This window comes from Erinaceus europaeus, chromosome 8 (assembly GCF_950295315.1).
Source record: "Erinaceus europaeus chromosome 8, mEriEur2.1, whole genome shotgun sequence".
NCBI classification, from domain to species: Eukaryota; Metazoa; Chordata; class Mammalia; order Eulipotyphla; family Erinaceidae; genus Erinaceus; species Erinaceus europaeus.
Window position 1 is genome coordinate 53605768 of NC_080169.1, and position 25907 is coordinate 53631674.

Here is a 25907-nt window from a genome sequence, read left to right on the forward strand (position 1 = left end):
TGTGTGTGTGTGTGTGTGTGTGTGTGTGTGTGTGTTTATTATTTGCTATTAAAAGTATCTTACAAGATTGTAAAATTACAATGTATAATTCCACACCACACCCACAACCAAAGCATATGTCCTTTCTTAATGTGTACCTGGGTGATGAAAAGATCATTAGTATGATTTATCTCAGCATTTTATTTATTCACGTCACAATACTTTATTCTAATAAAAAAATAAAGGTATTTTAAAATATAACAAAAGAAAAATCTCAGAATTAAAACTAGACCTTTAATGCTGGGAGACCCCATAATGGTTATGCAAAATGACTTTCATGCCTGAGGCTCTGAAATCCCAAGTTCAATGCTCAACACCACCATAAGAGCTGAGCTGTGCTTGGTCCCTCTCTGTCTCTATATCTTTTCTCTGAATCACTCACTCATCAAAAATAAATAAATAGGGGCCAGATGATGGCACAGCTGGTTAAGTGCACACATTACAGTGCATAAGGACTTGGGTTCAAGCCCCTGGTCCCCCACCTGCAGCGGGACAACTTCACGAGTAGTGAAGTAGGGCAGCAAGTGTCTCTCTGTCTCTCTCCTTCTCTATCTCCCTCTCCCCTCACAATTTCTTTCTGTCTCTGTCCAATAATAAAAAATAAATTAAAATTTAAAATTAATTATAAATAAATAAATAACAGAGTTGGGCAATAGCGCAGCGGGTTAAACACACGTAGTGCGAAGCGCAAGAACCATCATAAGGATCCCTGTTCTAGCCCGTGGCTCCCCACCTGCAGGGGAGTTGCTTCACAATCGATAAAGCAGGTCTGCAGGTGTCTTCTCTCCCCCTCTCTCCATTTCTCTCTGTCCTAGCCAGCAATAACGACATCAGTAACAACAACAATAATAACTACAACAATAAAAAAACAAGGGCAACAAAAGGGAATAAATAAATATTAAAAATAAAGTATTTAGACTTACTTGATCTTGTTTTAAAAACCCAGAAATTACTATGTACTATCTTTAAAAAAAAAAAAACAGAAATTACTATGTACAAGGCCTCAAATGTAAGTCCCCAGTCTCCACCTGCAAGGGGACACTTATCTCTGGAGCAGTGAAGTAGTGCTACAAGTGTCTCTCATTCCTCTCTCCTCCTCTATGCACCCTCCCTCTAAATCTCTTTTTGTCTCTATGAAAGAAAGGAAAAGAGAGGTGTGGGGGGTGGACAGAGTGGAGGAGTCATTGTGTAGGCACCTAGCCCTAGCAGTAGCCTTGGTGTCAAAATATTGTCCCTCCACCACTACAACCACCACCCTTGATGGGGCTTCATGATTGGATCCTAGCGCCTCTTTTCCTTTCTCCTTCTTCTTCTTCTTCTTCTTCTTCTTCTTCTTCTTCTTCTTCTTCTTCCTTCTTTCTTCTTTCTTCTTCTTCTTCTTTTTTCTCTCTCACTCTCTTTCTCTCTCTCTCTCTCCCCTCCCCTCCCTTCCTCTCCCCTTCCCTTCCCTCCCCTTCTGTTCCCTCCTCTCCCCTTCCCTCCCCTCCCCTCCCCTCCCCTTCTCTCTCTCTCTCTCTCTCTCTCTCTCTCTCTGTCTTCTAGATAGAGGTGAAGAGGAACCACCCAGTAGCACTCCACTGTTTGTGAAGTTTCCCATTGGCATGTTCCTATCATGTGGTGATGGAAGGTTGTAACAGCATCCCTGTGTATGGTAAAGTGTACTTTTTGCTGGGTGAGCTATCACTTAGTCTCCCATTGTCTTTTCACTTCTCTCAACTTCCCCTAGGAACCAGCAAATTTCATCATAAGCTAATAGTGAATTTGAATAATGTAGGAAAAAGTATGTATTAAAAGGCATTGGAGATTAATAATGATTTTAAAAATGTGAGGGAAACTCCATATGTTATCTGTAGAAGTTGCATCTTATTTACTGTGTTATTTTTTTTTTACTTCTTTATTGGGGGAATCAATGTTTATTTACTGTGTTTTGTGCAACCCATATTAAAATGTATATGTTCTTGAGCACCAACTAAGAATGAGATGGTGTGGGCCAGGAAGCATTTAGAGTTTATTCTAGGAGAATGACTTAACGAAGATTGTAGTTAAATACTATGCTAGGTAGTAGGGATCCATAAATGAGTAGACGCTGTCTCAATATTGAGCCCAGAGGGAAAGTAAACATTCAATAAAATTAAGTAAGGTTAATGAGATAAGTTCTCTAATAGGTATAAGGACAAGATGTAGAGACAGCACAGAGAAAGTTGTGGCTTACAAATGACCCCTGTGAAGAGGGGTGGGGCTTAATATATTTCTGATGCATGAAAGGATCAGCAAGTGACCTCTGAAGAAACTTCAGTTTTTCCTTCTCTCGGTCACTTTCTTTGCCTGTAGAACCATATCTGGACAAGTTGGAAGCCATAGTGAGAAAAGTGTTTTTAAGTTTGGATTCCAAAACAATCATCATTCTTTTTTTTTAAGCTTTATACTTGAGAGGTATGCTTTCCTCTCATCTTTATGCTTCTCCACTGACTCTTTACTATTAACAATTATTTCTGCAAAGACCTTTGCTTGCTTGGTTTAATGCAATTTTTTTATTTACTGTTTATAATGGAAGATTGAACTAGAACCTTCTTACAGGGAACTTAAACTTAACAGAAGTGCCCGGGCTGCCTGCTGTCACAATAGTGTCAAGGTCAGGCTGAAAAGGAATAGCCCAAGCACCAATGAAAGCAAGACCTTTGAGCCACTGGTTCACTTCTCTGCTTCAGCTGTAAAAATGTAGCCTGAGATATTATCTTGTTGGCACAGGATTGTCATTATAATTAGTCACGGTTCATGATTCAGCCTCACTAGGAAACATACAGATGGTTCACTTTTAGAAGTATTGTGGATCCATAGATTCAATAAAACCATAGCAAACATTTGTAGTAGAAAAGTGACATCGAAAAAAAATGTTTTAAAGGCATCCAGGTGCTCTGTTTTGATTCTTTGGTAGGAATCTTACATGCTATTTGGATATTTTATGATTACTTATGGTCATCTATTAGGTTATGTAACTCTTTAGTTTTTTCTAGAAAAAGTATAATTTTGAAACTATGATACAGTTTTCCATGGTAGAGAACCAGCACTTTTGTTTTTAAGAAAATAACATTCTATGCTTTCATACATACAGCATATTACTTTTCAGTAATCATCCAAAAGGATGCTTTCCTTCATATGATAACTAATAATTAAGAATAATTCATGAAATATACTGTCAATTACTGACAATGACTAAGAAGCTGTTCTGAAAGTCATATGCCTGTATTCATACTGCGCCTATAACAGGTGTTCCCAGTCCTGTGTCTTTTGTATACACATTCATTCTGTATTCAAATCACAGAAGCAAAAGGCAGGATAGGGTCTGTTGCCTCATTGCTAATTTCCCTAGCAAATAAACCAGCAGCTGCTGGTCCATGAACCAAGTTACCACCAAGAATAGAGCACTGCATGCATGGGACAGGATGCCTTCATGGAGCCCTTCAGCAGCACAGTTGGGGTCTTTCGTTGCAAACTATACCTCCTTCTCTTAGGTAACGTACTGTATGAGTTTTGCTCTAGATATTTTTTTTAATTGTAGGCATAAGGTAAATATTTGCTCTACACTGTAGATTCACTCAGATAAATGACGCTCTGGACCTTTTAAACAATAACACACTTTCTTCCAGCAGAGAGGCAAGAACATGTAGGAGAAATAAGTTTCAATAAATGGTTGTTGTTTTCATAGAGCAATATTTATTCTTAGGAATTCATTAAAAAGTTAACACATTCTAAATAGCTAATGAGTCTCTTCTTTTTACAGAGTTTACATATAGGTTCAATAGCCTTTAACGTATTTTTCTTTCACTAAATATTGCATAGGCACTGAATTTGTGACCACTTATGGTTAAGTGGGAAATAATTTATAAAAATGTTTTGCTATTGTATTAATTAAAAGACACTGCTGAAAACTACTAGCTTATCTTTATTTTAAATTACCTATCTTATGAAATATGGAAAACTGTGAGTTTCCAATCTTACAAAAATATTTTATACAAAGTAGGGAGAAATATATTTTAAAGTATTATTTCTATAAAATGTCTGCAGATTTTCTCTTTTCCAATGACTTGTCCAATTAAACAGTTTTCTCTCAATGTTTTTTCATTCTTGTCTTCCTTTTCCTTACATTCAGAAGTAGTTTTTCTCCAACATTCCTACTATTCATCATCATTTTAAAAGTTTTTAAATCATACTAGCTTTTGTGTTTTGATTATAACTGACTAAATAAGGGTTTTTTTAGGTTGCTTTTGGTTTGAGTAACCAACTTACTATCTCCTGACCCCTTTTCCTTAAGTTTTAAGAATTTAGGTAGATAGGCAATTTTATCTATTTATATTATTATTATTACTATTACTATTATTATTATTCTCACCAGAGCAATGATCAGCTCTGGCTTACAGTGGTGCGGGAGATTGAACCTGGGACTTTGGAGCCTCAGGCATGAGAATCTCTTTGCATAATCATTATGCTACCTACCTCCCACATAAGGTATTGTTGTTGTTTTTGTTGTTGTTATTTCTCCTGTTCAAGTTCTAGCTTATGGTGATGCTGGGGACTGAACCTGGATGGAACTTTTGGTGCCTCAGGCATGAAAGTCTTTTTGCATAACCACTATGCTATTTCCCTAGTCCAATAGGCAATCTTAGTTTTAGCCTTCATCAGTGGTTTAGAAACTTGTTTTCGTGGAAACTTTGTTATAGTTTTATTACAAATGTGATTGGTATTCAAATGTATATCTAATTTTGATTATGTCATACATATTTGAAATGTCCAGTCTGTAAACAGTTTGTTAAATGCTTGAGTTTCTCTTAGTGGTGATTGTTCCAATCTCTGTGTTGTTAAATACAATCACAGACAGGTTTTCAGCTTTTGAAATTTTATAAAAATTAAATGGTTATTATTGTTGACTTTTTATTTGTGGATTTTAATGAAATTCAAAAGTATTCTATATGTCAGTACCCCATTTATTTAAAATTTTATAACAAGAGAACTGCTGTCACTTCATAATTAATACTTTTATGATTTGCTAATTGACTTTATGAAGAAGTTAGAAAGAATTAATTTGAAGAACTCAGGTAAGATAAAATATACTTTTGTGAAATGTTATAATCATGTAGTTAGAGCAGTTATTATTTGACTTTCTTATGCAAATGCACTTTTCTCCCTTAGTAACCTGTTTTACAGACCATAAATAATGTGAAAAGTTTTTTTAAATATTGTTTTTGTTTTCTGAAAAGAATGAGTGTGGAGCTCAAAAATACATGTCTATTCAACTTCATAATTTCTATTTTCTCAAATGATGCAAGAGTTTATTTTTAGTCAACAATAGTTGTGTTATATTTGCTAATATTGTGCACGATAATGGGGAAGTAAATGCCAACTATTTTAAGCTATAACTAGAGGTCACTTTGTGAAGCCTAATGTTTGTATTCAATACTGTGAAACTCGTCAAGGAAGTTTTTTGTTGCTGGATACAGATAAATTTTACAGTTTGATTTCAACTGTCCATTAAAGCTGAACACTCCTTTACAATACTATTATACAATTTAAGAGAGCCTCTAGAGGGGAGATAGTTCATTGCTATAATTTTTGTCAGATTGTGTGTGTGTGTGTGTCCATCCCATGCATTCTACTATTCCAGGCCTGATTTTTTTCTCATTTTTATTACTGATTTAATGTTAATTTTTTAAGATAATAGGGCTATAATCCCATGCCATTTCTGCCACCAGAGTTCTTTGTCCCCATTCTCCTTCATTGGAAACTGCAGTAGTTCTTGCAAGGTCAAAGATATGAGCTGATTTTATAATTATATATCTACATCAATATCTATATTTTTTGCCCTTTTTTTCCCTACAGTCCTGCTTTTACTTCCTTTCTATACCTATTTCTATTTCTATACCTATCTAAGTGTTCTCCTTTTTTCCTCTTCTTTTTCAGATAAAAGAAACAGTACCTGGCTTCCTCTCATGTTTTTAAGGCTTGCTTCCTTTTCAGTGATAGTATAGAAACAAGTTTCCTGGTTGAGTACACATTATAATGCGGAAGGATCCAGGTTCAAGTCCCTGGTCCCCACCTGCAGGGGAAAAGCTTCATGAGTGGTAAAGCAATGCTACAGGTGTCTCTCTTTCTCGCTTCCTGTATACCCCCCCTTCCCTCTTGATTTCTGGCTGTCTGTATTCAATAAATAAATAAAGATAATTTAAAATATTTTTTTTTAAAAAATAAAGAAAAAGAAACAAGGTTCCTGGTGACAAATACTTCATGCCCTGGTGGAACTGAGATTCAGAGCTCTCTGGTTATTTTCCCCTATCATCTACCTCTCATGGGAATATGGATCGAATTCTTTTTGGAGTGCAGAAGCTGTGCTGCTATGAACATAGGTTACTTGGACAGGTGTTTTTGGATAGATCCCTAGGAGATAAATTGTTAGGACATAGAACTGTGCCATTTATAATGTTCTGAGGAACCTCCAAATTTTACACTACAGGAGCTAAACCAATCTGCACTCCCACCAACAGTGTAGATGTGTTTCTTTTCCCCACATCCTTGCCAAAATTTGGCATTTCTGACATTTCTGATGTAAGCCATTCTCACCGGTGCAAAGTGGTATCTCACGGTTGTCTTTACTTGCGTTTCTCTGATCATCGGTGATTTTGAACATTTTTTTCCATGTATCTGTTGGTCCTCTGAATATCTTCACTTTTCTTTTTTTATTATTTTATTGAGGGACTAATGTTTTATAGTACTTTTATTGTCACATAAGTAAAATTTTTCTTTTCACTGTGATAGATGTCTGCAGAAACTCTCTCACCTGTACCTTAAGTCCTTTTCCACCATCATGCACCAAGGACACTACAGCACCTCCCCTTCCCAAGCCCCATGCTGCTATCCTTCCCCAGAGTGCCTTGGTGCAATACATCAATTCCAGTCCAAGTTTTATTTTGTATTTTCCTTTTCTATCCTTGTTACACAAGTTCTGTCTAGACATGAGATCATCACATATTCATCCTTCTCTTTTTGACTTATCTTACACAGCACGATTCCTCCAAACTCTATCCAAGATGGGTTCAGGTGACTTCATTATCCTTAACAACTGAGTACTATTCCACTGTGCATATATACCACAACTTTCCTAGCCATTCATCTGTTGTTGGACACCTGTGTTGCTTCCAAGTTTGGGCTATTAAAATTGTACTGCTGGGGACTGGCGGTAGTGCAGCAGGTTAAGCCCATGGGGCGCAAAGCTCAGCGACCCGCGTAAGGATCCCGGTTAGAGCCCCCGGCTCCCCACCTGCAGGGGAGTCGCTTCACAAGTGGTGAAGCAAGTCTACAGGTGTCTTTCACCCCCCCTCCCCCGTCTTCCCCTCCTCTCTCGTTTCTCTCTGTCCTATCCAACAACGAATGACATCAACATCAACAACAACAATAATAACCACAACAAGGCTACAAAAACAAGGGCAACAAAAGGGGGGGGTGGCCTCCAGGAGCAGTGGATTTATGGTGCAGGTGCTGAGCCCCAGCAATAACCCTGGAGGCAAAAACAAACAAACAAACAAAATTGTACTTCTATGAACATAGGTATACATAGATCTCTTTGGATGGGTATGTTTATTCTATATATATCCTCTCTCTATTTTTTAATGGGGTTGTTTGGTTTATTTTCTGTTGTTGTTGTTGTTGCTGACTTTTGTGAGGTTTCTATATATTTTGGTTATTAGATCTCTGTCTAATATATGCCATGTAAATCTCATCTCCAACTCAGTAGGGTGTCTTTCTGTTTGGGTGGTAGTTCCTTTGGCTGTGCTGAAGTGTTTTAGTTTGATGTCGTTCTACTAGTTAATTTTTGTTTTTTGATTCTTTGTCTTTGATTCTTCAAAGATGTTTCTGAAACAAACATTGTGGAATGTTCTAACAATGTTTTCTTCTCTGTATCTGATGGTTTCTGTCTAAGTATTTGATCCATTTGGAGTTGATTTTGTATACATTGAAATGTGGTTCAGTTTCATTCATCCCATGTTTTAACCCAATTTTCTCCACACCATTTGTTAAAATGACTCTCCTTTCTCCATTTAATATTTTGGGGATCCCCTGTCAACAGATAACTGAAGGTATAAAAACTTGTTTTGTGGCTCTCAATTCTATCTCACTGGTCTGTGTGTTTATTTTTGTTCCATTACCAGGCAGTTTTGATTATAACAGCCCTGTAATCTAATTTGAGGCCAAAATGCCTCTATTCTTGTTCTTTTCCCTCTGGACTGCTTTTCTCATTCCAGATAAACTTTTGTGGATTTTGTTCTGTTCCTCTGAACAAATTTGGTGGGACCTTGTATAAGTATTGCACTACACCTGAATATGGCTATGGAAAGGATTGTCATTTTAACAATGTTAATTCTCCGAAATTACGAACATGGGCTATCCTTCCATTTCTTTGTGTCCTTTTCTTGTTAATCTAATTTTTTTTTTTTTTACCTTACCATTGCTTAGCTCTGGTTTATAGTGGTGCAGGGGATTGAACCTGGAACTTTGGAGCTTTGTGTCCCTTTTTATTTCCTTCAGTAGTGATTAATAATTTTTGTTTACATGTCTTTCACCTTCTATGTTGAATTTATTCCTAAATACCTAATTGTTTTTGCTGTTTTTGTGAAAGGGATTAATTTTCATATTGCTTTTTCTTCTGTTTTGCTATTTGCATGAAGAAATGATAGTGGCTTTTTTTTTTTGAAGAGTCTGGATTTTGTGTTTAAAGTGCTAGTGAATCTAATTACTTTGAACATTTGTTTAAATCTAATCATCTGGATTATTAAAATGAAATTGAACTGTCATAAAATTTCATATCATTTGTTTTCTTAAGGTTTATTTGTCCAGACAGAGGTTGACTTTTTAAAGTCATGAATTTTATTTTATTTTTTTATTTTTCATTCATTCATTTGTTTATTTATTTTTATAAAAAGAAAAAAATGACAAAATCATAGGATAAGAGGGGTACAACTCCACACAGTTCCCACCACCAGATCTCTGTATCCCACCCCCTCTATTGATAGCTTTCCTATTCATTAACCCTCTGGGAGTATGGACCCAAGGTCATTGTAGGATGCAGAAGGTGGAAGGTCTGGCTTCTGTAATTGCTTCCCCGCTGAACATGGGCATTGACTGGTCGATCCATACTCCCAGTCTGCCTCTCTCTTTCTTTAGTGGGGCAGGGTTCTGGAACCCTCAACGACCCTGGGTCCATGCTCCCAGAGGGCTAGAGAATGGGAAAGCTATCATGGGAGGGGGTGGGTTATGGAGATTGGGTGGTGGGAATTGTGCGGAGTTGTACCCCTCCTACCTTATGTTTTTGTTCATTAATCCTTTCTTAAATAAAAAATTTAATAAAAAAAAGGATATGTGGCAGCTTTTAAAGATAAATATAATATAATCATTAGTAAATAGGTGTGATAAAGACAGGATGAATTAAAGCAAGATTAAGCAGCCCGAATGCCTTCTACAAATGGCTAGATACTTAACTCACACCAGGTCAAAAAGTAAAGTAGTAAAGAAGTAAGTAAGTGCCAGAGTAAAGAAGGGCCCTTGAGACAGTGGGAGATTCCCAAGGATTCAAGAAATGAAAAGGTGGCACCAGATGCTAAAGCAGAGCTCTTTCCTTTCTAGGAGGAACTGAGGCAACTTGCTCTTCTGGTTCTTCATGAAGAGACACTAAATGACACAAAGGCTCACAGCATACTGGTATCAGAGAGATTTCCCTGTCTCAATAACACTAGCAGTTCATCTGGCTTTGTCAAGGAAGTCATTGAACCAATCCAGTTCCAACAAGGTTCCAGATGCCAACTAGACTTCCCTGGACAGACGACCCCACCAATGTGTCCTGGAGCTCCGATTCACTAAAGTCATGAATTTTAGTCCTTAGATTTTATTTTAAAACTAGGAAAGTGCCCTTGAAAAACTCTCAAAATTAAGCTAAGTTACTAAAACTACTGTTTTGACAGCGTGGATTCACCACATCTACAGCGAGTAATATAGCAGTGGTAACAAAGTATGTGTTCCTAAAATGTAGTGGAATCATTCAATTATATGCTTTTTCTCCTTGAGTTCACCACATATAAGAATTACATAAGGGAGTCAGACGGTAGCGCAGCGTGTTAAGCGCAGGTGGCGCAAAGCAGAAGGACAGGAATAAGGTCGGGGTTGGAGCCCCCAGCTGCCCAGCTGCAGGGGAGTCGCTTCACAAGTTGTGAAGCAGATCTGCAGGTATCTATCTTTCTCCTCCCCCCGCCCCCGCCACGTCTTCCCTCCTTTCTCGATTTCTCTCAGTCCTATCCAACAATGACGACATCAATAACAATAATAACTATAACAATAACTAAATAAAAAGAATCACATCATATCAATAGGTTCATGTGTCTCCTGCAATATGAAAGGATTTTTAGGTGGCTGAGATGCGATACTGTATAGAGAAAATTTCATTTTTTGCTAACATTCTTATAGCATGCTACCTTTCTTCTTCTAGCGTTTGCCCTTCTTCCGTAGCCAGTCAACAGCGTCAGGTTGAAAGCTGTCAGGAGCTGCTTGTTGCTGGCTTTGAAAGTGACTGGGATCCATGTGGATTCAGTCGGCTAGGAAGGATCGTCAGTTTCCCCAACGAATGCTACCTTTAATTTATCTGATCAAAATGGCATTGGCGGAAGTCGGGTGGCAGCACAGCAGGTTAAGCACACATGGTGCAAAGCGCAAGGACTGGCCTAAGGATCCTCTTCTAGCCCCTGGCTTCCCACCTGAAGGGGAGTGGCTTCACAAGCGGTGAAGCAGATCTGCAGATGTCTGTCTTTCTTCCCCCCTCTGTCTTCCCCTCCTCTCTCCACTTCTCTTTTTCCTATCCAACAATGAACAACATCTAAACAACAACAATAAAACAACAAGGGCAACACAAGGAAAAATAAATAAATAAATAAATACATAAACAAAATGGCATTGGCGATCTAAGCAAATAGCTGTTGTAATAGCGGTGGTATCTCTCACTATCATATATATGTTTAGAAAAGCAGACGTTTTTAAAAAAATCAAATAATCGATCATATTTTTGATATGACAAGCATTCTGAGGTATTAACTACATCATTAACTACTATATTCTGTAAGTTATTATGTGATACAGTGTCTAAGATAGTAGGAAAGAATAGTTCACTCTCCCTAGATATTATTATAAGTACCATATAAAATATTACTTTCTACTAAAAGTTTCATTATTCCCTGGGCTGCAATATTTGTATTGTATTTAATATTTGATCAGATAACATTTACTTCCCATAACTTTAGTCACAGACTCAGTGAATCTTTCCTTATTTAAGATTCAACATTTTGATTCAACATCTCAAACCACCAACATTTCTATTCTAACCATGCAAGTTCTTCATAGTAATAAAAGTGCCTTCCAACTACCTCCACCTTCAGAGTGTTGTAAAATCTCTCTTTTTTCTAACCACAACTACCAAAAAGAGGAATTAAATAACAACTACAACAACAACAAAAAAGTTCTTCCCCTTTAAAAAAAAATAAATGAGGATTCCTGCAATGACTTCCTCAAACAACAAGTCCAGATTGAACAGAGTTAAATCTCGGCTATTTGTTTCTATGCCACTGTTGTATCTAGATTGAGCGGTGGACTGTATTTAATGGGCGGCTAAGTTAGTAATCCGTCTATTCACTGTGAGAGGCAGCTACTGACTTTTATGTTAGCAACCATGCAACTTCTTAAAGAGTATTCTCAAGGCAGTAATGTGGATGTTTCCTTCATCCTTCTTGATTTCTTGGTAACATACACACATTTATTTCATTAGAAGATATCCAGGGGGGCAAGCAGTGACCCACCCTGTAGAGTGCATATACTACCAAGTGTGAGGATCCAAGTTCAAGTTCCCAATTCCCAGCTTTAGGGAGAAGCTTCTCACGGATAGAGAAGTATTGAAGGTGTCTTACTTTCCCTCTATCTCCCCAACCATTCTTTCTGTTTCTCTGTCTCTATAAGAAAAAGAAAACATATCCATATATTGTAACCTGGGAGGTGATGGCATGGATATAGCATTAAACTTTGAAGCATGAGATCCTGAATTCGATCCCCAGCATCCCATGCACTAGAGTGGTGGTCTGATTCAGTTAATTCCAGGAATTAACAACTTAATAAAACCTTAGACACAATACTTCAAAATTCTTTGGGCTCTCCTTCTATTAAATATGGGTCCTTCACCTTCAAGTAGGGTAACAACTGCCACAAGAAAAGCACCTCAAGCTGTCAAGAACGCAAACTTAATAGGGGCACTTTAGATCTCATCTTTTTTTTTTTTAATTTCTTTATTGGGGAATTAATGTTTTACACTCGACAATAAATACAATTGTTTGTACATGCATAACATTTCCCAGTTTTCAGATCTCATCTTTTCTATACATGAGAAAAGTAAGGCCCAAAGAATGATAGTGACTTTTCTATAATCACTTACATGGGTTTTAGTCCAGCTCCTTGTCCTTTGCTAGGACCTTCCATCTCTGTGGATTTTTAAGTTTATTAGTGTTTCAATTACAGGATTCTCTCAGCAATTTGAGCCACTAGGTCCCTTAACTCTTTTATTTCAAAACAAGTGATACCTCCAAGTGATGGATTTATTACTATATGTTGTGGTAGGAACACAAGAAAGGAGTCCACAATCAAGAATGAACCACAAAAGCTTCATAAATATTTTCATATCCATTCAAGTAAAAATGGAAATAGCAGCAGCCTTAATATATTGAAATTACACTTAACATATCTTGTTTGTGAAATAAGTACTAAAAAGGAGTTTATATTTACTGCTTACCAAGTACTTGTCAGATGCTCTCAATGACCAATTTCAGTGAATGCATATGAAGGCATAAAATTATGTTTTGTGTACATAAAACATATACAGGGAGTTGGGCGGTAGCGCAGCAGGTTAAGCACATGTGGAGCGAAGCACAAGGACCAGAGTAAGGATCCCAGTTCAAGCCCCTAGCTCCCCACCTGCAGGGGAGTTGCTTCACAGGTGGTGAAGCAAGTCTGCAGGTGTCTGTCTTTCTCTCCCCCTCTCTGTCTTCCCCTCCTCCATTTCTCTCTGTCCTATCTAACAATGACAACAACAATAATAACTACAACAACAATAAACAAGGGCAACAAAAGGGAAATTAAATTAAATTAAATTTAAAAACATATACTAAAAACGATATTTTCCTGTTCAGTTTCCCAGTCAAATGTCTAATGTCTTTCTAAATCAGTGACTTAAGTAGTTTCACTTACTTTTGTTAACCTCGGTTTTGCCTAAGTTAGACATTACTAGTTTCTCTCATCTTACTTCCTTTCCTCTGAGAGAAACTTCCATTCCAAGGGGCTGGGCAGTAGCTCACTGGGTTTAGTGCGCATGGCCGGAAACTCAAGGACCCCAGTAAGAATCCTGGTTCCCCACCTTCAGGGAGGTCATTTCATAAGCTGTGAAGCAGGTCTGCAGGTGACCATCTTTCTCTCTCCCTTTCTGTCTTCCCTTACTCTCTCGATTTCTCTCTTTCCTATCCAACAACAATAACAACAACAAAATAGAAAAAAAAAAAAAGGCTGTCAGGAGCAGTGGATTTGTACAAGTGCAGGCACCCACCCCCAGCAATAACCCTAGAGCCAAAACAAACAATTAAAAAAAACAAAACAAAACAAAAAACCCTACTATTCCATATCAGTAATCCACTTTATCTACTCTTTCTTATTTATATATTTATTTTTATTTACAGAAATGAAATACTGACAAAACTATAGGATAAGAGGGATACAACTCCACACAGTTCCCACCACCAGAACTCTGTATCCTGTCCCCTCCCCTGATGGCTTCCCTATTCTTTATCTCTCTGGGAGTATGAACCCAGGCTCATTATGGGGTGCAGAAGGTGGAAGTTCTGGCTTCTGTAATTGCTTCCCAGCTGAACATGGGTGTTGACAGGTCAATTCATACTCCCAGCCTGTCTCTCTTTCCCTAGTGGGGTGGGGCTCTGGGGAAGCAGAGCTCCAGGACACATTGGTAAGATTGTCTGTTCAGGGAAGTCTGTTTGGCGTCATGTTAGCATCTGGAACCTGGTGGCTGAAAAGAGAGTTAACATATAGAGCCAAATAAATTGTTGACTAGTCATGAACCTAAAGGCTGGAATGGTTCAGATGAAGAGTTGAGTGGTCTCAGTTTTGTAGTTAGCTAGTAAGCTATTTTAGTTATATTCCAAAGCGCCCATGACTATACTAGTTTTTTATTTTTGAGCCTGACATCTGATATGCAGGTGGGTCCAAGTTATTGTCTGGGGAGATGATGTCATGGCTGGAAAAAGGACCAGAAAACTGGATCAGGAAAGAGAGTAGCTCCCAGATATGGGAAACGTGTATAAATACTGTTGACTATAAACCCTATCGATTTGGTCTGATCTGGGGCCCATATTCTGCTTAGGAGCCTATGTGACCTCTGCATCCCTGTAGATCTGAGCTCACATTCTGTGGTCATCAGTATGAACATTCCAAGCTGTCCCAATTTCAGGACCCATCTTCCTCAGGTGTAGCATAGAGTATGTTGTCCAGCCTCTCTTCAGAGGATGGAACATTCTTTACCACTATTGATCCAAGTTGAGGGCAAGGTCCTATGGGGGCCCACAAAGGGGTCTAGTGTGTTGTTCCTATAAGAGATGACTGGTAACAATGGGGAGAGGGGTTTATTCGAGGGAGATCTAGGCCCATCAAGTTTGTTTGGGAATCTCAGGACTTCCCAATTAGGGCCCCAGCTTAGGGGTGGCCTGATAGTGACTAAAGAGTCATCATCATTAATGTATGCCAGTCTCTTGCTCTTACTAAGCTTTTGCAGTCCTTGCTTTGATAAGGTTAGCTTTGGAGTGACTGAGGGAAATGTAATAGGAAGTAGGTGAGGAGGATATTTAAGTCTAAGTAGACAGTATTTCATTATGAACTTTTATACTGACTCACTGTAGACTATTGTGTACTTTTGCTTTCAGGTATATATTTTGTCCCAATTTATGGATACCTGTGAACATATGCTCTATCTCATGGGACCTCGTCTATATCTAGGTTTTGGGACTTTGTTAGGAAGTGAACCACCTGAAATGGAATTAGGGAATCCTATGAAAGGAAAAGTCTTACTCTAGTAATGGGTTGAGGGTAAGGATGAATGTTTGGCTTCACTGGGGGGGGGGGGTGAAGGGGTAGGGGAAAGGATGGGATGAAACACTATCTTTTGGTGGTGGGAATGGTATTTATGTACAGTCCTATTAATTTATACTCATATAAATCACTAATATGAGAGGGGAAAAATTGATTGAATGTCTCATACTTTTTAATGTATAGAACATAGGCTGAGTCTTTGATATGTTGACTCTCTTAAAAGCTTAAACCAGGGAAAACAGAAGCAACTGGTGGCACAGCTATATACAAATAATTTCAAAGGACATAAATTATGGTGATGTTGTGTATGATAAAGAAAATCCTAACAGAGGGAGTTTTCAAAGTTAACCCAATTGCCAAATAATGTGATTATAGCAATAACTATCTATTGCCTTCTTAAACCCTAAGACAGGAGGAACCTCCTACTTCCTCTGTAGAGCCTGTATTTCCCCCAGTCCTGGAACCTCTAGGGTGGGGTTCACTTTCCTACATGCTTCTCTCAATTCATACCAAATGATATTGCATCTGCTGATCTCAGTGTAATCAATGCAATGAGTACCACCTCAGCATGCTTCACTTCAGACTGTGTCCAGAGACATCAGGCATGGAATGTCAACCCTATCTACTCTTTGAACAACCAACAACTATGGATGTAACATTTTTGCACTTGCCTCCCATCCCTGCAAAAAAAAGCAAATAATTTGTGACCCTATCATTAGGGACCAGATTACTAAATGGATTTGCACGTAGAGTCCACTTTCAGAGAATGAAACAAGTCAATCACAGATGTACACAGAACCCAAGGAGACTGACATGAGTTTGCTTTTCCTATATTGTGACCTAATTTTCAGTCCATGTGATCAGTTCACTTAAGCATCTAGAAATCTCTTTTCTCTCTAACCTGACTCTGATATTCTTCTTAGTACCTTCTAAGTTGTTTAGCTTTCCGTTGGATCCCAGGAGCTCACTTTTTACTAACAGCTAGTCCAAAACCCAACCATGGAAACTTTTGCTCCCACCTCTACTCTGGAAAACAAATAGGAAGTTCACTGATTGTAGAACTCAGCCCATTATGTGAGTAGGCTACATTTTCAGTTTCTCCAAATAAATTATTATATAAATTATTATTATAAATTATTATTATAAATAAATTATTATCTATTCTTTTTAAAATTTCTTTATTGGGGGATTAATGATTTACAGTCAACTATAAAATGTAATAGTCCGTACATGCATAACATTTCCCAGTTTTCCACATAACAATACAACCTCCACTAAGTCCTCTTCTGCCAACATGTTCCAGGACCTGAACCTTCCCCCACATGTCAATTCTTCTTAATATTGATAACCTTTGATAACATGTCTTTAGTAAAACTTAAAGATCTACTCCCTCTGAGGAAGCAATCAAAGAGTATGAATACCTACTCAAGCATTTTATTTCTTCTTTCTTTCTCTGTTCTCCCTCATCAACATTACTCTTACTAGTGGATAATTTTCAATAGCAATAAACAAGCTGTTCATCAACCCTCCGAAGAAAAGATAAAAAGACCTTCTTTTTCTCTTTATAGCCAAACTCCCTAAAGTCTTGCTTATATGCATTCTCTTCAATTTTCTTTTTTTAATTTTTACTAGTGATATAGTAATGATTAACAAGATTGTAAAATAACAGGGGTACAATTCTACACAGTCCCCACCACCAGAGTCCCATGCCCCTTGGTTGGAAGCATCTCTATTCTTTATCCTTCTCTGAGAATATGAAGCAAAATTCTTTGTGGGGTGCAGAAAATGGTAGATCTGGCTTTTGTAATTGCTTCTCTAAAGGACTTGTGCGTTTATTGGTCAATCCATACCCCAAGACTGATTTTATTTTTCCTTAGTAGTTAAGGGCTTTAGAGAGGTGTGGTTCCAGGACTTATGGGGTTGCCCAGGGAGGTTAGGATGGCATTATGGTAGCATCTGAAACTTGGTGACTGGAAGGTGGTAAGATATAAAGCAAACTGTTAAATAAACAGGAACCCAAAATTAGGAATACAGCAAATGCAACTAAGAGCCTTCATGTGGGAAGAAGCTAGGAAGTCTACTTTAGGTATGTTTCATGTGGCCCATGACTTTTATAATTTTTGCCTGAGCCCAATAGCTAACATGCAGGTAGGCTAAAGGTACTGCCTGGGAAGATGGTGTTAGAGTTGATAATAGGGTAGAAAGCTGGATTAGGGGAGCAAGTAGCTCCTAAACATGAGGAAAGTATATAAATATCATTAACTGTAAAGCCCACTGATCTGACCTAGGGCCCATATTGCTTCGTATTTAGCCAAAGAGCCTGTGTAACCTCTGAGTTTCTCTCCCTTTAGAGAGTGGGACTGTCCCTACCATTATTGCTCTACAGTGAGGTCAAGGTCGTGGAGAGGTCCACAAAAGTGCTTATGATGACATTCCTGATATCTCTCCAATTTTCTATTATTTCATTTGTCCTTCTCTGTTCAAAATGATTCACATTTAATTGTTTACATAGTCTTTTCCACTATTTCAACTGTTCACATGATGTAGATGCCATAGTGTTCCCTTTTAAATGAAGAGTGAAGCAGAAAGCATGTAATTAGGATATAAGCAATGTGGTAGCCTATAAGGGAGTCTTAAGTCTCATTAATTGGCACATCTGGCTGAGTACATATGTTACAATGCACAAAGACATGGGTTCGAGCCCCCATTCCCCACCTTCAGGGGGAAAGCTTTGTTAAGTGGTGAGGCAGTGCTGCAGGTATCTCTCTGTCTCTCTCCTTCTCTATCTCTCCTTCCCTCCTGATTTCAGGCAGTCTCTATCCAATACATAAAGATAATAAAAAATAAAAAAGGAGTTAACATATTTAAATATATATGAGGTGCCAGGCAGTGGTACACCAGCTAGAGTGCACATGTTATGCTGAGTTTGAGACCTTAACCCCAGCCTATAGGAGAAAGCATCACATGAAAGGTAGCACTGTTGTAGGTGCCCCTTTTATCTATCTCTCTATCAGTCTCTCACATTCTATCAAAAAGGAAAGAAAGATATGACTGCCAGGAGTAGTGGCATAGTATAGGCACTGAACCCCAGCAACAATCTGGTGGCAGTAAATAAACAAGGAAAAGGAAGTATATCTAAATGTTTGATAGGGGCCAGGAGGTGGCGCACCTGGTTAAGCGCTCACATTACAGTGCACAAGGACCCAGGCTCAAGCCCCTGGTCTCCACCTATAGGGGGAAAGCTTCAGAAGTGGTGAAGCAGAGCTACAGGTATCTCTCTATCTCTCTCCCTCTCTACCTCCCCCTCCCGTCTCAATTTTTCTCTGTCTCTATCCAATAACAACTAAATATAAATGTTTGATAAAAATAAAACAATATTTGGGCGTTCTGGCAGTAGTGCAGCAGGTTAAGCGCAGGTGGCATGAAGTGCAAGGACCGGAAGGATTCGGGTTCCAGCCCCTGGCTCCCCACCTGCAGGGGGGTTGCTTCACAGGCATTGATGTGGGTCTGCGAGTCTCTATCTTTCTCTCCCCCTCTCTGTCTTCCCCTCCTTTCTCCATTTCTCTCTGTCCTATCCAACAACGATGACATCAATAACAACAACAGTAATAACTACAACAACAATAAAACAACAAGGGCAACAAAAGTGGGGAAAGCAAAAAAGAAATAAAATAAAAACATAAAGAAATATTTTATGCTTCAAGATAAAGATGAGTTAATGTACAGGTGCCCCAAACTAGAAAAACCTATAGATGAACACTGTGAGCATATGTGCTCAAACAACCTATATACAAACAGGAGGCCTGGAACCAGGGCTATGCACTGGGCATAGCCCTGTGTGCTCTGTAGGCACTCCAGGCTCTTCTTTCTTTCTGAAACCCACTTTATATATTCAAATATTCACACCCAAGATATACTTTCATTTTTGCTTCTTAGATGTCTAATGGGCATCTAAAATGAACTAGTCACTCCTGACCTTACCTTACCCACTATATAAAAAACATCTGGGTCAGGCGGTGGCACACCTGGTTAAGCACACACATTACAGTGTGCAAGGACCCGGGTTCAAGCCCCTGGTCCCCACCTGCAGTGGGAAAGCTTCACAAGCTGTGAATCCGGGCTGCAGGCGTCTCTCTCTCTCTCTCCCTCTCTATCATCCCCTTCCCTCTCGATTTCTATCCGATAAGTAAATAAAGATAATTTTTTTTAAAAGCAAAAAATAAAACTATTCTGGTCATAGTCTCACCCATGTATAATGTATTAGTTATCTTGTTACTAAAAGACAACTTCATTCTTCCGGTTGATCAGGTCAACATCCTTGGAATCATTCTTGAATGTTTTATTTCCTAAGTCTAGTGTGAATAAATCCTCTGAGCCACCATAACTTTTCCTCACAATTTAGTTTTTACTTCCTCAATATGAAGCATAACAAATAAATAAATAGTCCTAGCACAATCATCTCTTACCTATATTTTTTCTTTTTCTTTATTTTTTTCCTATGAATAATACTAGATTGTAAGGCTACAGGGTATAGTTCCATACTTTATCTACCACCAAAATTCTGTGCCATCATCCTCACAATGGTAACTACCGTAGTTCTCACAAAGTCTTAAAGTCTGTTTTTTTTTTTTAGGGTCATATATTCCTGTTTTCTAGATTTCACATATGAGTGAAACCACCCAGAAATTATTTTTCATCTCTTATTTCACAAAGTATAATCACCTTTTCTGTCCACTTTGTCCTGAAAGACACAAAAGTCACCTTTCCTCCCCACCTCCCAAAAAGTAATATTTCATGGAATGTATAGCCCATAACAACTTTAACTAGTTATCTGTAGAAGACATTTACGCTACTGTCAGTCTTTTTTACTTCATAATTTATTTTTATTTTTAATATAATTTTTTTTGTGTAGGCTATAAGATTGTGAGATTGCAGTGTATAGTTCCACACCACAGCCACCACCGAAGTTCTGTATTCCCACCCTCGTACCTCCCAAAGATAACCACCTCAGTTATCTCAAGTCTTAGAAACAGCAAGCTTTCTTCTAGTTTGGTTTTGTTTGTTTTGTTTTGTTTTTGTTTTCTTTCAAGTTCATTGTATCAGTTCTCTAGATTCTACATATGAGTTAAACCATCTGGTAGTTTTCTTTCATCTCTTTACTTATTTTGTTAAGCAAAATCACCTCTAATTCCATCCATTTTGTCCTAAATAACACAAAATCATCTTTTTTTGTTTGTAGAGTAGTATTCCATGGACTATATATCCCATAAGTTCACTAGCCAGTCATCTGATGATGCACATTTAGGCTGCTTCCAATATTTGGACATGGTGAATAAAGCTGCTATGAATATAAAGAGTCCATATGTCCCTTTGGGTGAGTGCATATCCTCTGGATAAATACCGAAGAATGGTATTGCTGGATCATGAGGTAGTTCGTTTTGTTTATTTGTTTGTTTGTTTTGGACCCTCTTACAGTCTTCCAGAGAGGCTCTACCAGTTTTCTTCCCACTATTCTCACCGATATCACTGCAGTCACCTCCTACCACCTTCTAAGTGAACTCTCTAATCTTCTGATTGGGCTCTTGCTCCTATTTTAGGCTACTCTCACAGTAAGTGCCAACACACTGAAAAATAGAAAATATCTTATTCTGACTCTGTTCACTAAATTCCAGCTGCATCCCCATCTCACTCAGTTAAATTTTCAGTCTTTGCCATAAGATTTTTAAATGTTTTTGCTCTTTAAACTTTATTTTAACTTATTTAAATTTTTTAATGGAGATCGAGAGAAATTGAAAGGGGAGAGAAGTTAGGGAAAGTGAGACACCTGCAACACTGCTTCACTGCTTGTGAAGCATTCCCCCCACCCCCGCAGGTGGGGACTGGGATCTTGAACCTGGATCCTTGCACATTGTAATCTATGTTCTCTTGTAGATGTATCACCACCTGGCTCCTTCTTTGCCATAATCTTAAAATAAGGCCTGATGTGACCCTGGGCACCTTACTGACCCCATGCCTTACCATTCACCTCATTTTCCACTCTGCTCCTGCCTCTTGCTGTTTCTTCAACACACTAAACATATTTTTTTAAATTTTCATTTATAAAATGGAAATATTGACAAGACTATAGGATACTAACCATATTTCTTATTCTGGCATGAATGGTTTATCATATCTGGTAAAGGTTTAATAGCATTCTCCTTAGGATATTTGTATTGGGCTTGAAGGGAAAAATTTCCAATCATGGACTACTAAGATGTTTTAGAAAACTATATAATAAGATTCTTTGGGAGGAAATAGTCCACAAACAAATAATTTGATTAGGATATGATATGACTTGAACATTAATACAACCACCACTTCAAATGTATTAAAAGGTTTAAATGGACTTTAGAACTAAAATCTCCTAGATCTCCTTTTCCTATTACCCATTAACAGCCATAGATAATAACTTCTGCTTTTCATTTTCAATATGCCTTAAAAAGAAGTCATGCCTTTAAAGAATCCACATCATCTTTGGGTGGAGTTTTTTTTTTTTTGAGGCAGAAGGTTTCATAGACAAATATTTACCTCTGTGGGTAGTCAGTACTAGAATAGTCAGTACCTAGAAGTCTCTTTCCTTTGAAAAAGATTATTGTTTGACGGAGTTCTCTCTGCATTGCCCCTTCTGATTATGAAATGTGGCTCAGGGTTTTTACAGCTTTCTTTTCCTCTGTAGCAGGTTTTTGCTCAGGCCTGAAAGTAGCAGTGCCATCACACACTATTCATGGCATCAGGGGCCAAGCTCTCTACCTCCCTGTGCACTATGGATTCCATACGCGAGCATCAGACATCCAGATCATATGGCTATTTGAGAGGCCCCACACAATGCCCAAATACTTATTGGGCTCTGTGAACAAATCCGTGGTTCCTGACTTGGAATATCAGCACAAGTTCACCATGATGCCACCTAATGCGTCTCTGCTCATCAACCCACTGCAGTTCACTGATGAAGGCAATTATATTGTGAAGGTCAACATTCAGGGGAATGGAACTTTCTCAGCTAGTCAGAAGATACAAGTCACTGTCGATGGTAAGTCCACTGGAAGTATAATGGGTCTGTAGGTAGCATGATAGCTAGCAACTCAGGAGATTAGATTACCTGGGTGTTAGATCCTGGACCTGTAGCTTTGGGGGGAAATGCATTAAGCCTCAGGTCCTCAATGTCTGTTTCATAAATAGCATTATCAACCTTACAAGGTTTTCTAAGGTTTAAGTAAGACTTGCATGTACAGAATATGCTTAGCACCCAATAAAGGTAGTCAAGTAATAAATAAAATCTATTTGCCTGTAAGTTTTCTTTTTTAAAAAAAATTATCTTTATTCATTTGTTGGATAGAGACAGCTAGAAATCAAGAGGGAAGGGGGGAATCGAGAGGAAGAGAGACAGAGAGACACTTGCAGTACTGCTTTACCATTTGTGAAGTTTTTCTCCTGCAGGTGGGGACCAGGGACTCAAACCTGGGTCCTTGCGCATTGTAATATGTGCGCTCAACCAGGTGCACCACTACCGGCCCCTTGTAAGTTTTCTAATGTAATGAAATTTAATATGTCTATATTTTTCCCCTCAGTATCCAAATGCTTCCTACAGAGTCCTATTTTTGTATTATGTAGTTTTTTGGTGTTGGTACATTGGAGAAGTGGTTCAGGGAACAGAACAGAAGACATAGAAGTCCCCTTTTAAATTCTGCTGGTAGGACTCTAGACAGTCTACATGGAGGGATACAAAAATAAGAGGGTGGGGCAATGCAGTGGGTGGTGGTGCACCTGGTTAAGGACCTGCTCAAGGACCCAGATTGAGCTTCACTCCCTGTTTACAGGGAGGACGCTTTACCAATAGTAAAGCAGATTTGCAGTTCGTTCTCTCTTTCTCTCTTTCTCTCTATCTCCCCCTCCCCTCTCAGTTTCTATCTGTCCAATCTAGTGCAAATAGAAAAGGAAAAAGAAAGGAGGAAAGAAAGAGCATAATGGTTATACAAACAGATTCTCACGAGGCTTTAAGGTCCCAGCTTCAATCCCCCACATACTCATAAGCCAGAGCTGAGCAGTGTTCTAGTGTAATAATAATAATAATAATAATAATAATAATAATAATAATAACAGTTATTTAGTTATTATTATTATTAGGGAAACAAATGGCCGCCAGAGGATTTGTAGTGCAAGCAATAAGCCCCAGTGATAACACTGGTGGTAATAAAAAGAAAAGAAGAGAAGAGGAGAGGAGAGGAGAGGAGAGGAGAGGAGAGGAGAGGAGAGAAGAGGAGAGAGAAGAGGGGAGAGGAGAGAAGAGGAGAGTGAGGAGGGGAGAAGAGAGAAGAGGAGAGAGAGGAGGGGAGAGGAGAGAAGAGAGTGAGGAAGGGAGGAGAAGAGGAGAGAGAGGAGGGGAGAGGAAGCGGAAGGAGGGGAGGGGAGGGGAAGAGGGGAGATGAAGGAGAAAGAGAGGAGGGGAGGGGAGGAGAGGAGAGGGAAATACATGCTTTAGAGAGAGGATCCAAAGTTTTCCCAGCTTCCAACTTTTATAGCAGATTCAGGGGATGCTAAAGCAGGACCCTGATGGAATTAACTTTAGCTAGCTAGTGTCTTCAGGTGAGTACATCTGCATTCGTCTGCATTTTATGGCCTTAGCAGTCATGTTGAAAGGGCAATATCCATACAGGATGTAGACATCCTGGTATCTGACCTCTGTTCCAGCTACCTGCAGGATACAGGGGAAGTGATAATGTCCATCCTCTCGGAGTCATTCCCTAGGTAGCTCTCTAAAAGAAGGATAAAACTTGGTCGTGGACCATATTTAAAGAACAATAGAAGTTACTGGAAATACTCTCTGATGGGAGGGGAGTCAATGAGCTTTCACACATTTATTTTCCTTATTGAAATATGTAAATTATGGTCTACCATATATAGACTATATCTAAAGTCCAACATGTAATTTTTTCCCTTTAAATTTATGTTTAACATCATCCCTCCATTTTACTAAGTCCCACCTTTATTTCATCAATCACTTGTGTCAAAACCTTGTTGTCATTATTCCTCCCCACTGCATATACCACAATCAGTGTACACATTAAAGCTGTCAGCATTACCAGTTCAATAATTTCTCACTACCTCTACTTCCTCCCTTCTCCACCCCACCATCCCTTCTGGTCTCCTAATAGTCTGTCCCCTGCCCCCTGCTTCTATTTCTACCTCCTGCAGTTTAAAATCCTCCCATAGCTATTCTAATCAGAATTAAAGGCAAACAATGATATACAAGGCACATGATCTCTCTACATACCCAATACTAATCTGATTTAATTTCCTCTCTCTTCCTCTTGTTCACTCCATTTTGACCCCACTGATATCCTTGCTCTTTTTTTAACTTTTGTTTATAAAATGGAAATATTGACTAGACTATAGGGTTAGAGAGGTACATTTCCACACAATTCCCACCCCCAAAGCTACATATCCAATCGCCTCCCTTGATAGCTTCCCTACTCTTTATCCCTCTGGGAGTATGAACATAGGATCATTATGGGGTGCAGAAGGTGGAAGGTCTGGCTTCTGTAATTGTGTCCCTGCTGAACATGGGTATTGGTAGGTCGATCCATACTCCTAGCCTGTCTCTTTCCCTAGTGGGGCAGGGATCAGGGGAGGCAGGGCTCCAGGACACATTGGTGGGTCATCTGCCCAGGGAAGTCAGGTTGACATCATGGTAACATCTGGAACTTCGTGCCTGGAAAGGAGTTAAGATATAAAACAGAACAAATTGTTGACTAATCATGAACATAAAGGCCAGACAGAATATTTCAGATGAAGATTTGGGGTTTCCATTTTGGAAAGAGCTAGTAGGTTGTGGTCTGGGAAGTGGTGCAGTATATGGGGGCACTGGATTTTCAAGCATGAGGTCCTGAGTTCAGTCCCTGGCAACACATGTACCAGAGTGATGTCTGGTTCTTTCTCTCCTCCTATATTTCTCATAAATAAATAAATAGAAATTAAAAAAAAGAAAAAGCTAATATATCTATTTTAGGTATATTCCAAGGGATCCATGATTTTACTAGTTTTTTGACTGATTCTGACAGCTAATATGCAGGTAGACTCAGGTTAGTGTCTGGGGAGATGGTATCATAGTTGGAAAAAGGGACGAGCAAGCTGGATCAGGGAAGAGTAGCTCCCAAATACGGGGAAAGTATATAAATATTGTTGACTGTAAACCCCATCGATATGATCAGCACAGGAGCCTATGTAATGTCTGCATCTCTATAGGTCTGAGCACAAATTCTGGGATCACAGAAAACATGCAGAACATTCACATCTCAGTGAATATTTGGGAACAGTGTGTCTTCATATACACTATTCCTAAATATTAGCAGGTTTCTCTCCCTAATTAGTTTTAGTTCTCAACCAAAATTTCACTTTCAGTACAAGACCTCTTTCTTTCTTTCTTTCTTTCTTTCTTTCTTTCTTTCTTTCTTTCTTTCTTTCTCCTCCTCCTCCTCTTCCTCCTCCTTCTTCTTCTTCTTCTGTCTGTCTGTCTGTCTGTCTGTCTGTCTGTCTGTCTATCTTTTAACAGAGCACTGATCAATTCTGGCTTATGGTGTTACGGGGGATTGAACCAGGAAACTTGGAACCTC

At 38.7% G+C, this 25907-nt stretch overlaps 1 protein-coding gene across 3 annotated transcripts in view; it reads left to right on the top strand.

Annotated features, from left to right (window-relative positions):
- The first annotated feature begins 3411 nt into the window (after window positions 1-3411).
- The window catches only part of HEPACAM2 (HEPACAM family member 2), a 79158-nt gene continuing 56662 nt past the window's right edge, over window positions 3412-25907 (top strand). For all 3 annotated transcript variants that reach the window (XM_016187877.2, XM_016187878.2, XM_007522494.3), the window contains exons 1-2: window positions 3412-3551; window positions 21977-22327. In XM_016187877.2, the coding sequence (XP_016043363.1) occupies window positions 3473-3551; window positions 21977-22327 (430 nt within the window). In that variant the 5' untranslated portion in view covers window positions 3412-3472. The remainder of the gene's footprint in view (window positions 3552-21976; window positions 22328-25907) is intronic.